The sequence below is a fragment of the Equus przewalskii genome, chromosome 4 (genome assembly GCF_037783145.1).
Source record: "Equus przewalskii isolate Varuska chromosome 4, EquPr2, whole genome shotgun sequence".
In the NCBI taxonomy this organism is placed as follows: Eukaryota; Metazoa; Chordata; class Mammalia; order Perissodactyla; family Equidae; genus Equus; species Equus przewalskii.
In genome coordinates this window covers 106,466,029-106,478,463 of record NC_091834.1, presented here as the reverse complement: position 1 = coordinate 106,478,463, position 12,435 = coordinate 106,466,029, and the positions used below count along the sequence as shown (strand labels likewise).

At 36.6% G+C, this 12,435-nt stretch overlaps 1 protein-coding gene across 9 annotated transcripts in view; it reads left to right on the top strand.

The window, feature by feature from the left end:
* LMBR1 (limb development membrane protein 1) overlaps positions 1-12,435 on the top strand; it is a 156,916-nt gene that overhangs the window by 68,210 nt on the left and 76,271 nt on the right. For all 9 annotated transcript variants that reach the window (XM_070618065.1, XM_070618064.1, XM_070618070.1 and 6 more), the window contains one exon: positions 2,418-2,521. In XM_070618065.1, the coding sequence (XP_070474166.1) occupies positions 2,418-2,521 (104 nt within the window). The remainder of the gene's footprint in view (positions 1-2,417; positions 2,522-12,435) is intronic.

The following is a 12,435-nucleotide window of genomic DNA, read 5'->3' as shown; positions in this document are numbered from 1 at the left end:
CTCAAGTACTGTGAGATGTTTCATTGGTCTAAAACTATCTTGTTTAAATTGAATACACTTTTATCTTTTTAACACAAATGATTTAAAACGGGGCATTTCTCTATTTTCCACCGTGCCTAGACAGAGTAACATATGACAGTCATCATTCTCCAGCCGAAAAGGATAATAATTTATTATGTAAGACTTTGCATAGTACTGATTATAGTTGTACCTCACGTATCTGGAAGTAACTTACCTGGAAACCATAATGAAGATAAAATGCTGTTGAGCAAAGTAGAGGCTAAAGACCATGCATTCAAGTTTATGAACTTAACCTGGAGGACACAGCTTTGATCCAGGGCCATTGGTTCTTAGGTACAATTCTCAAGAAGTGGTGTAGAGGGTGCCTTTACCTTGCCTCTTGAGGGAGGGGAGAGATTGTTGCTGGACACCTGTCAATTGCCAGTAGCAAAAAACAAGAGCTGAGACACCTGGCAGAAAGGGAGATAAGAGGAAAAACTAGCAAGTGAGCCTGGGGTCTCAGAAAGTATGGTACGGGAGCTACAGCACCGTGTGTTAGTAGCGTCTGGGGATGTGACTGTTACTAAAAGCAAAAAGTCATAAAGTGCTTGTTTTGTGACGGGGTGCTGATTGTCCTACAGGCATTATTTCACTTAAATCTCAACACCACTCATGGGCATGGTCCTCCGCCTTGCTTTATAGACGACGAACCTGTGGCCTAGCAAGGTTGTCACGTGGACGTGCAGATGGGGCTCACACCCAGGTCCCTCTGAAACCCGTTTGTGCGTTTAGCCGCCATTCCATGTGCTCTTGCCTGCTGTTGAAACGATAAAACCATCGGCGGTCATTAGAACCCCTTTGAATAAAGAAAAGGGTGAAGATGTTCAGCATCTTTTTTTTTAAAAGACTGGAAAGTAGAAAAGTGTTTTAGAACAATTTTTATTTTAAAAAGTTCAAATTAAAGTTTTTCCACTGAAAGATATAAGATTGTTTTTCAGAAAGATTTGTAAAACATTTTATTTACTACTAAGTATATTGTAAAATTTATTAAATGTATCTAGATTTTTGAATAAGAAACTATAAACTAATTTTGTTAATTACATCATTTTATCTACTGAAGGCTGTTCGTCTCTCTAGGTAACCTGTAAAAATGCTACATTCATTCTTTTTGTTTGTACTCCATGCTGTTCCAAAAAGGGCTTAGGGCAGTCGTGAAACATATGTTAATTTGTAACCAGTGCAGTTGGGGACTAGTTCACTTTGGTTCCCTGACTGCTCTATTGCAGTGCTCGTCTGTTGGGAGCATAAGCCCTGTGAGGGCAGAGCTTTGTGTTGTGTTCATTACTGTATCTCCAGAGCCTGGAACAGTGCCTTGTAAACGAGGGCATTGAAAGAACATTAGTTGCCTGTTTTCAAAAGCATTGATTTATAATTAGATGTAATTCATTGAATTTATACTTAGCTAATTTTTATCTTTGACTCTTGATTTTAGAAATTTTATAAAGATTATAGCCATCATTCTGACAATCAGTTTTAAATTTGAGTGTTTTACCTTAAAAAGTGTGAGATGTTGGGCCCAATACTATCCCAATGACATACGTAAAGTTCTTTTTCCAAATCTGTTCTTATTATTGTTCTAGTTGCTTTTCATTGTGGTTTTATTAAAGCATGCAGAGTGTGCCAGAAAGGGAGCAGGTGATGTGAGCTTGCCTGCTTCTCTTCCTTTTTCTTTCCCACTTGGAATTGCTTACTAGAACTTTTGTGATGTAGTAGTTTTTAAAAATCTCAGGAATTAGTGCTACTACTTGCAGGCTTTGCACCCTCGGTGAGTTATATGACCAGCCTGTGCTACTCTGTCAAGTTGAGGGATTTGCTGGAAAGAGTAAATGAGTTTGTGTAATGTCTGTAAATCACTTAGAATAGTTCTTGGCACATAAAGTTTCAACAAATGCTAATTATTACTTTCAGAGTTTTTGTGAAGCTTAAATTAAATGAGATTACGCATGTAAAATGTTTAGTAGAATATCTGGTATTTATTAAGTGCTCAATAAATGCTAGTGGCTCTAATTTAAATATTCAGGTGCCAATGTGTCTAAAGAGGCTATGTCTTTGGGTCTCTGCATTTGTCATATCTTTAGTCAGTTTATTTTAGGGCATGAGGAAAAATCATTAGTTTCTATTTTGGCTTTTCCCAACAGGTTCAGGTTACAGTTATAGAAATGTTAAATAAATATGCAATTATTTTCTAATTTCTAAGTTTAGGTCATTTGTTAGACCACTCTCTTCAAGTTTATGTTTATTTTTACTATTAAAAATTATAGCTCTTAGGCTAATCTCACAATTTAGCATAGTAATTTTCTTGGACAAGGTCTATCAACATCTAACCTGTCTTTCTTCTTTCGTTGTCCTCCTTATAGGTTTGTGGAACCTTGCTTCTCTCTTTTCCAATCTTTGTTTATTTGTATTGATGCCCTTTGCCTTTTTCTTTCTGGAATCAGAAGGTTTTGCTGGCCTGAAAAAGGTAAGTGAATCGTGTTTTGGAATTAAATATCATCCATGTTGAACTAGAACATGTAGGCTTAAACAACCATTTGATTGGAATGTAAAAAGTTTAATTAATAATAATAAAACATATTAATAATGTGAACAATAATATTAATAATACTCCATATTGAATTATGTTGTGTGCCCATAGGGAGGAAGTCATCTTTCAGCCTTTGAATGTTTTTATAGTATGTTCAGAGTTGGAGTATTCTTTTGTGGAGTGAATAAACCTGATATGATAACTATTATTCCTTTCTTAGGCTATTTCATTTAGTTTAAAGCATGACATGAAATTCTAAAAATCTTAAAATATATCTTGATGTAAAAGTTATTTCACATCAGTATTTTCAGGAGAGTAGCATGTCATAAAATCAAACATGCTCCGTTAGATAGTCAAAGTCCCAAAATACTGCGACTCACTGATCCTAGGCGAGTGTGAGAGGGTTAGAAGTGGGCACAACGGGAGACTTTAATTCAGACTTTATAAGTGGTAACAACTTCATTTATCCTTGAATATAATATTTTAAAGTGAAAGGAACAGCATTTCTATTTAGAGCTTTGCTGTAAAATTTTGGAATCTAATGCAAAGATTTAAGTTCATGCTTTTTGGGTGACTTTTAAACTTGACAAAATGAGTTCTAATGTTACGGTTTATGGACACATTGCATCTTTTAAATTTTTAGTTATATTCATATTGTGATATATGGAGTGAAAGTCTACCTACATATTATTGAGTAATATTATAATGCCAATTAAGTAAATTTGGCATAAGAAGTTGTAAACTGTGTGTGAATTATTATTATTATTGTTTTTTAAAACTTCATATAACTTTTTGTGGGTTCTTAGGAATGAAATTGTTTAGTCTAACATTTTGACAGCTCTTCTGATTTTAAACCTTAAGTATAGTACGTTTTAGCCCTATACATTGAAGGATGCCATGAAAGAACACTGAGAGGTGATAGCTAAGGTGTTGTTTCAGTGGATTCACCTTTCTGTTTTCTAGATATTATTCCATACTTGAACAGTCTGTAGCTGAAAACTAGCAGTTGATTTCGTATTTGTAAGTGTACCAAGAAGAGAATGGACAGTTGTGTCTGGCAGTCAAAGCTGACATTGAGAAAACTGGCTTATATATAGGAATTCTTTTTTATCATGATGTTTTAAAATTATTTAAGTCATGTATGTAATGTAAAATAATTATATAGTTTCAATTTTGAAAGATCTTTGAGTTTTCATAATTTCTTGACGAAATCATAGGAAGTTTTATTGCTGAAAGGGATTTAGTTCAAACCCTTTTTTTGTAAGGAGAAAACTGAGGTCCAAAGATATTAAATGTTATTAAGTTGTCTAAAAACCACGTAAGCACAATTGCAGAACTAGTAGTACTGAAACCCAGGAGTTGTTTCTAACCTTCCCAAAGTGCGTGTTCCTCCCACGCCAGCCTATGGAGAGCACTGTTAAAGCCAACCAGGTGGATGAGACGGCCAAGGACAAAAGGGATGGAGAAGAAGAGAGGACCGTGGAATGCTGTGGAGCAAAGGAGCAAGAAAGAATTTTGAGTAGATGCTGTCAGATAGCGCGAGAACAAAAGGAGAATGATCTCTCCCGAAGCCAAAAGACAGTTTCTAGGAGAATGGAATGTAAACTATTATATTAAAAAGAGACTTGAAAGAAAGAACATCAAGATCGTTAGAGACACTTGAGAAAGCAATTTCTCTAGAATTTTGGAGGCTTTTGGTGGATAGTCATTCATTTGACAGTTTTACTAAGCACTTACTAAGTAATAATCATTATGCTGCTATAGGAGCTTGCTGGGAACAGAAATGAAAAGACACGGCTCCTGCCTTCAAAGGATGGACAGAAGGAGAAATCAGAGATGCAAGCAAATAGCATGCAGTGTGATGAACTTTTATACAACAAGCTGCTATGGGAAGCACTGTAGGAGTGGCTGTCTTGATTGCCTCAGAATTCTGGAAGGCTTCATAGGAGGAGTCAGCCTGCATTTGAAGGCTGAGCGGGCGTTGCTAGTGTGTGGCATGCCAGGCCTGAGTAAAGGCATGCGTTCTGATGGAATTGGGGGAATGGCTGAAACTTAGCTGTAGAATGGAGAATGGTGAGGTCAGGGTGCACGGGAAGCTTGTTGGGGTGAACTCCTGGAGGCCTTGAGTCCTCTGCCAGGTAGTTTGGATTTTACGCTATAGACAATAGGGAGTTGGTAAAGGACTTTTGAAGAGGATTTTTGCATCTACTGTTTTATTTACGTATATTTAGAGATAAATACACATCTGATTTTCACTGTATGTCACTAAGGCAAGAAGTACATGCACCACACAATGTGAAACGCTGTGTTTTGTAGCGATATCACCATACTGAATCAGTCATGTACCTGGCTCTGTTAAACAGTGTTCAACATATTTCACTAAAGTTTCCATGTTGATGTTTGCTTTAAATGTGCAAAGTTCTCCCCTCTTCCATCTCTGCCTCATGTGTAATCTTAACTAAGTGCAAAAACAACTGGTAAAGCTCAATATTAAATATATTTTCATAGTTGGTATTGTAGGTGTATCTACTTAGGTTATGCTTTTTATAAAAATCTAGTTATTAAATAGATTATTTTTAAAAGCAGTGTGCAATATGGACGAATCCCTTACCTCCAAATTAATTTCCTCCCTAACCAGTTAGAAAAGGGACTTGGCTATATCTGTTGGAGCAGAATTAGCAACTGTCTCTAGATTAAAAACAAATGACACAAAAACCCAGTGACATGTCACTGCTCTCCTGTTGCCCCTTGTAGACTAAGGTCAAAGGGAGAATCAGCTTGGGGAGGGATACGAGAAGGTAATTAAAGATATTTTGCACCTACAATTGTACAGCAATTCTTCCCCCTAAATTTATTGCTTCTGGTCTCTCTGTACATGATTAAAAGAATATTCTTTTCTAAGCACATCTTTGACTATATTAGTTACCTCAAAATCCCTCAGGCCATCAGCTACATTTTATGATCTCAGAGGGGACTCATGTGTTGAGGGATTGTAGGATATAATCAACATGACCAATTAATTCTCAAACACAGCAAAGGATTTAAGAAGAGGGCAAGAAGGCAGAGCTCAAGATGGTTACCATTTATTTGACTTGAGTTAGCTGGAGAATCAATGGGAGTTGTAGAAATCCATATAAGGAATTTGGTCTTTAATAAAACTGTTAAAGGAAGGAGTGGGGTGGGGTTGTAGCTTGGAGGTAGAATAATTCTACTATTAGTGTGCTCAGGGGAGGGGGCCTAAGGAGAAAGATTGAGGGTACTAAGGGGAGAAAGTTTGTCTTTAGAGTCAGACTGCCTGGGCTCGTTACTTCATGGAAACCTCAGGTGATATTTCTGTAAAATGGATATAATAATGATAGTTGCCTTACTGTATTATTCAGAGGATTAAATGAGAGGAGATTATTCATGTAAAGTGCATAGCCCAGGATTTATCTCAGTAAACGTTAGCTATTATTGCCATAATCTTAGAGCTTAATGCATTTGACTAATAAGTATTCTAGAAAATATCAGTGTTACATGATATCATCAGAAAGCAACTGAATACAGTATAATTAGCTCTTGATTATTCAAATATTATTATCCTAGGCAATTTTAAGATTCCAAACTATTTTTCCCATTTTGAAATGGCATGAACTGAAGCAAAATCAAACCTACTTGAAGATTAGGTATGTTCTAGAGCCTATTAGGAATGTTTAGAAAGCTTTAAAATTAGGGTAATCATGGCGTGTTATTTTAAAATATTCATATTTTTCAGTTTTAAAATCAAATACATGAAAGTTTCAAGAGTTATTAGCTTTGTATAGTTAAGGCTAAATGTGTAAAGTATATGTTTGAGCCTTTTAATATTATGCCTTTCTGTTACCTGTCTTGGTATTTACTTGTGCAGATCCTAAATAATGTGTGTTCAGACCTCTTTTTCTTTACACAGAGCAGTAGATTGTATCATAGTCATTAACTGTTGCTCTGTTGAAGTGAATGTGTCACTGACCACAATCAACAGCTGGTGAGCGAGTTATATATTTGTGTATATCCCTTTAAAGCTCTTTGCTTATTGGTTACATTTGACACATCTAATCCCAGGGCAATATTGACGAGATCTTAGAAAACTCTTCTAATTGGTAGATTCTGCACAATAATTTGAGTAGTAACAAACTTGTAATATGGTTAAGTTAAATTTCCTTTTTTTTCCTTTGGCCACCCTCCTGGTGCTGTTTTACTGTGTCTAAGTCTGGTAGAGTCCCTAAGTGGCATATGGCCCCACCATACTCCCATTGATTCCCCTGGGCAATCGATTTTAAAACAGCCCCTTGCATATTGTGCCGAGATGCGGAAATTGGCCACTAGCCACAGGCGGATGCAGAGCTTGAATTGAAAATCAAATTAAGCAGAATTCTCTGCTTAGTTTTTAATTAAACCACTATGTTAATTCAAACAGGACATTTTAGGCCTGGGGGATTGACCATGTCCTTTTAAGGGCCTTAAATAGCCTTTCTTCTCTCTCCTTACCATGTGTATGTTTCTTTTTTATTAGGACCATCTCCTCACTATTTCCATTCTTTGTAATTCTCAAGGTAGGAGAATGTAAATGGTTTTGATAAAGCAAATTTTTTTTAGTAAGAAGGTAACTTTTATTTTGGGATCTAATTTACTGTTAGCAGTTAAATGTTTATCGAATTTAGATTATTTCACTGTCACCTATGTATATTATATCGAGCATTATATATGTTTATGTGTGTTTGAACCTGAACCCATGCTTACATCTTAAGATTTCAACTCTGATAAAAAGGTTGTGTCTGCTGGGTTTGTTTTGTTTCATTTCGTGGTGGAGATAGTTTCTCCACAGTTTTTATCTCAGTGACTCAATTGTATACCAGCATATGAGGTTCTTGGGGCTGACAGCCCTGCGGTTCCTGTCATACCGCACGCAGATCAGCGGTGGGCATTTCTCTCCCCAGCCTGCCTCTGAGAGACCTCTGAATTATTTGGGATGATGTCAGAAGATGTTTTCTGATTGCATAATAAACTCTGAACGTCTAACCTCTGGCCAGGGTTTAAATGGGAGTTAGGAATGTGTTTGTTTCATATTATATTTTAACATCTTACTTTGAATTAACATATTATGAAGAAAAAATTCAACAAGTTAATGAAAGTGAAAAGAATCTCATCAGTAACAGATTAATTCATAAACCAAAGATGTTTCTGGGAGTAACTATATTCTGCCTCACCTTAATGCCTATCTTTGATTTGAAGTCATGCATAAAGTTTAACATAAGTGACAGCAACATCCTGACCAATTACTCAAACCATCCAGACATCCCCAAATGTCCAGAACATAGCACACGGTCTGTAGGATTAAGAGGTTAACTCCTATAACTTCAAACGAAGTGCTTGATAATAAAAGCAAAAAGTACAAAATTTGAGGTAACTTCCTTTCTTAATTAATTAGACTGACCAGGTGGAAGCGAAGCGCTCGGTGCCGGTGCTTGGAGGCCTATAAAGCTGAGCGCCGTGACGGCACAATAGAGGAGGAACAGAGATTGCTTTAATATGTCTCTATCCTGTGTCACAGTTTGAAATTGTCCTGGTTTATGTCCCTTTTGGCAAACTTACATAAAAGTGACCTTGTACTGTATTTTATGACCAGATGACTTTTTCCCCCCAGTGGCTAATTTGTATCAGGCCTCCATCTTAAAGAGACACAGAAATAAGTAGGAAGTCCAGCTCGGTCTCAGTGAGCTTTCATTGCATTCTTTCATTATTTTTGCTCGTTTTTGCCACTGATCATCCATAAATTGTTGGAAATGAGTGATTAAGGAAGTGCTGCTTAGTGTTAGTGGCACATGCGCATATTTGGCATGTTTTTTGTGGGTGAGAGGAAATCACGTACAAAAAGGAAAACTCCTGCTGGGACCCTTTCAAGGAAATTTACCTTGGGTCGCGTTTTGATCTTGCTGTTTATAGCAGAAAATGGAGTCATATCTCACTAACTATTGTTATGTGTTAATTTGATTTTCCCAACACCTTCCAGAAAAAAAAATCATTCAGTAATTTCTTAATAGAATTCCTCTACCCTCCCCCAATCAGGAGCACTCGTTTTTCTGTGGAAACAACATGGATAAGAATGGTTATTTTCAAAACATTCAATTCTGGTAGTGTTGTTATACTCAAGGTTTCTTTTTGGAATTGTTACTCTACTGTAAAAGGCGTGGTTATAACAATGTAAAGTGAGCATTTCAGACATAGGATCTCAGAGAAAGACGTATAAAAGTATTATTTTGAGGAAAAGAGTACATTTATTTCATTTAAAAATTAAATTTATAAAGATTTTGAATTACCAATCATTTAGTTAATGAAGTGACATTAATTTTGTCGTTCTTCTTAGTACAGTTGCATATTGGAGGGAACTACATTATTTAACTTGAGTAGCAGTATCTGTTATTGTCCAGTAGCTGCTGTGTTTTTAAAACACTCAGTCCCTTTATATTTTGTGATGGTGTGATACTCTGAATTGGACCATTATATAGCACTTTTGTCTTTCTCTCCATTTTTCAAATACTGAGAGCTTTCTACTCTAAGGCTAGAGTGTGTCTTTATGTGCATGTTAGTGTAGAGCAGAATGGTGAGCTTTGGCCTTCCGAAGACCTGGACTTAATGCTGACTCTTCTCCTTCCTCACCTGGGACTCCGACACGTTTCCTGGTGTTCCCGTCTGTAAAGTGGGCTGGCAGTATATACCTTATCCGGTTGCTGAGGGCTGGGTTACCTCATCTAATTTGTTTGTAAAGTAGCAAAAACAAAGCAGCAGTTATTATTAGGTGCTTAAATGTATCAACTATGTGAAAGTTGGTAATGAAACATGAGGACGATGTGTGTAGAGTTACTTTTTATATATGATACCAAAATGATGTAAGAAATTATAGTGGCATCAACATATTTGGCTTTATTTACTTTTTGAAATAGAAGTTGTTTTATCTTACAGTAGTATAGGTTGTAAAAAAAATATATGTTTAATCGATAACTAAACTTCAAGCTTTGATGATTAAATTATTAATTGCTGTCTCATAACTCAGGGCTCTTTGTTAAATGAGGACAAGTTTTGGTAAGGAGGAAATAAAAAATCACCAGGTTCAAATTTTAAAGTACTTATACTTTTACAGGACCTAATACTTCTAATGTTCATGAAACAATTTTATAGAAATAATCATTGTCAAATAGAGTCTTTTTTCCAAAACTCTTTTTGGGGGAATTGAAAACTACCCACTCTTGGTTGGAATGAACTTTATTAAAAAGTAAAACTAAATGTCAGATTTGATGCTGATGGAGAGCATCTTACATAAGATGGTAGAAACCCGCAGGCATGGAGGACGAGAGCTCATCCAAGAGGCTTGAGTTTTGACTGTTAAAAATCTTGTATTTATTTAAAGGCATTTAAACTCGTATTTATTTGTCTATAAAATCATTTATTCAGCATATCATAGTGTTAATCTTCTGATCTCTATGAAATGTTTGCCAATATGTAGCTGAAACTTGGTATATTACTCTACAACCCATTTATTTGGCTCATTTGTACCAGAAATAAAAGTTGCTTATCAGACACATCAAAGGCAATAGGATTGTTTGATACTTTTGACATTAGGTAATATTTTGGGTTACAGTATATCTACTTTTCTTTAAGACTTAGGTCATTAACAGTTATACTAGTTAAGAATGTATTGATTTGCATACTTTCTGTTAAGGAAAGGAAATTCTCATCTAGAAAGACACTTTCTTACTGTTCTAGAGTGACTGAATTTCAAAGCAGCTGAATTGTTAAAAAAATATAAAAATTATGTTCTTTTAGTGATTAAAAATAAGATTAGCAGGCAAAAACTGAAAAAATAAGGATACATCAAAGAAAAAGTTAGAATTATAGTGAAATGATCAGTTTTAAGGAAACATTTCCTGTATCTTTCTTGAAACAGAAAGAAGAAATTTTAAGTTGTTTTATACTGATGGGTTTAAATATTTTTATACTTTCATATTTTAGTTGGGATTACTTGATATTTAATATTTTTCTTCACATTAGTGAGTATTAATTTTTATAAGCAGTCAATTTTTAAAACAGACTTGTGAAGGGGTTAAACTTTATTTTAGACTTTTTGAGGTATCAGAAAGATCTGATCTCTTAATGATTTTTGTTTCCTTCTTAAATGCCTATAATTAAATTACATTTCTGATCTATTTATTTAGAAGAGATTTGATGAAGTAACTTATGTTGTGCTGAGACCTTATTGTATTAGATAACTTAAAGGTACTTAGACTCAGTATTCTGAATAAGACCTCTCTTTCTGTCGTTACCTTAGTTCAGGCTGCCTCATTTCTTACTTGGAGTATTTAAGCCACTGTCCATCTGTTTTCTGCTTCCAGCGTCACTCCCATGCAAAGTAACCTCTATGCTGCCTCCTAGCCTTATGCTCTTAATACTGCTGTTGTTTATGTAACTCACTTCCAGAAAATGTTGTGATAGCTTCTGACTGCCAACAAAATGAAGTCTAAAATTCGTAACACCACGTATAAAACCCTCTGGAAATTTGTCTTCGGTCTGTCTTTTAGGCCACATTTTTCAAGAGGCTCCCCTGTTTACTGTAAGCTGCATCCCCACTGAGCTCCTCACCTGAGCCAGAACATGCTGGCTTCTTTCACAGCCCCATGTCTTCACATGGTGTTCCTTGGCCAGGAAGCCCTCTTCTCACTTCCCTGTCTGGTGAAATCTGTCCTCAAGTGCTGCCTCTTGGGTGGGCCTACCATCCTTCCAGGGGCCTTCTGGAGGGGCGACCTGCTTCCTCCTCCCGCAGTGGTGATCACAGTTATATTGTGATTATTTCTTGATGTGTCTTTTTCTCCTTTTTCCCTTGGTGTTCCCAAACATGTATACTTAGTATGCTGTGGACAGATGTCTTGAACAGGGAAAATGAAGCATGAAAGCTAAGAAGGTCTTAGGTCCCCTTGATTTGTCAAGGGGCGGGGTGGTTCGGAAAGTGCTTCAGTACAGCCCTTTCTAGAGGAAGCTGGTCATGGGTTCCTACACTGGTTATCTTTCAGGCTGTGATATTTTTAGAACCTCCTTAGAACCTCAGTGCAAATGAAGACAGAGACACTGCTTTATTTTGGGACAGCTTAGGCTATTGGTCCAGAACCTTCAGGTTATGTTATAGTGAAGCTTATCACAAATGAAATGAGTCTTTACAGTATCCTGACCCTCCTTAGCTTTGTTTACAAAACCAGACCTCCCCACCCCTACCCTGATTCTCCAGCTAGCTGTTTAATTCTGGGATTTGGTGTGCCAGGAATGAGCCCCACAGACACTGCTGTGCTTGCCCTTGGGTGGGTCTGGTAGCACCAGGGCACCTGCTGGGTTGGAGCTAACGTGACTGCAGCCTCCTTGGCAGGACTTTGACCAGCTACCCAGATCTGACCATCTTCCTCTTCCAGGCCATTCCCCTCAAGGGCCACTTGTCCAGCAAGTGAATTTTCTCCTGACTGTAGTGCTCCCTTCCCACCTTCCTTTCCTCTTCGTGAATCTCTAAACTGAGGTCTAGCATGCCTTCTGAGCTGGATTCCTCTAAGCCAGAAGGATGGCTGATGGTGTTTAGTTGTGACATAAATTGGTGAAAAGTTAAAGGAAACTTTGAGAGTAGTGTTAATATTGTTAACCTAATATCTTATATGCTAGATCTAATTCTTACATAGAATAGGAGCTAGCATCTTTTTTCCCTGCCAGCCAGTTATTACTAAAGACTCATATTTGTTTATTATTTTGTTTTAAACTATTTTCACGTATTTTATTTCATTTGCTCTGTTAAATATCTGAGA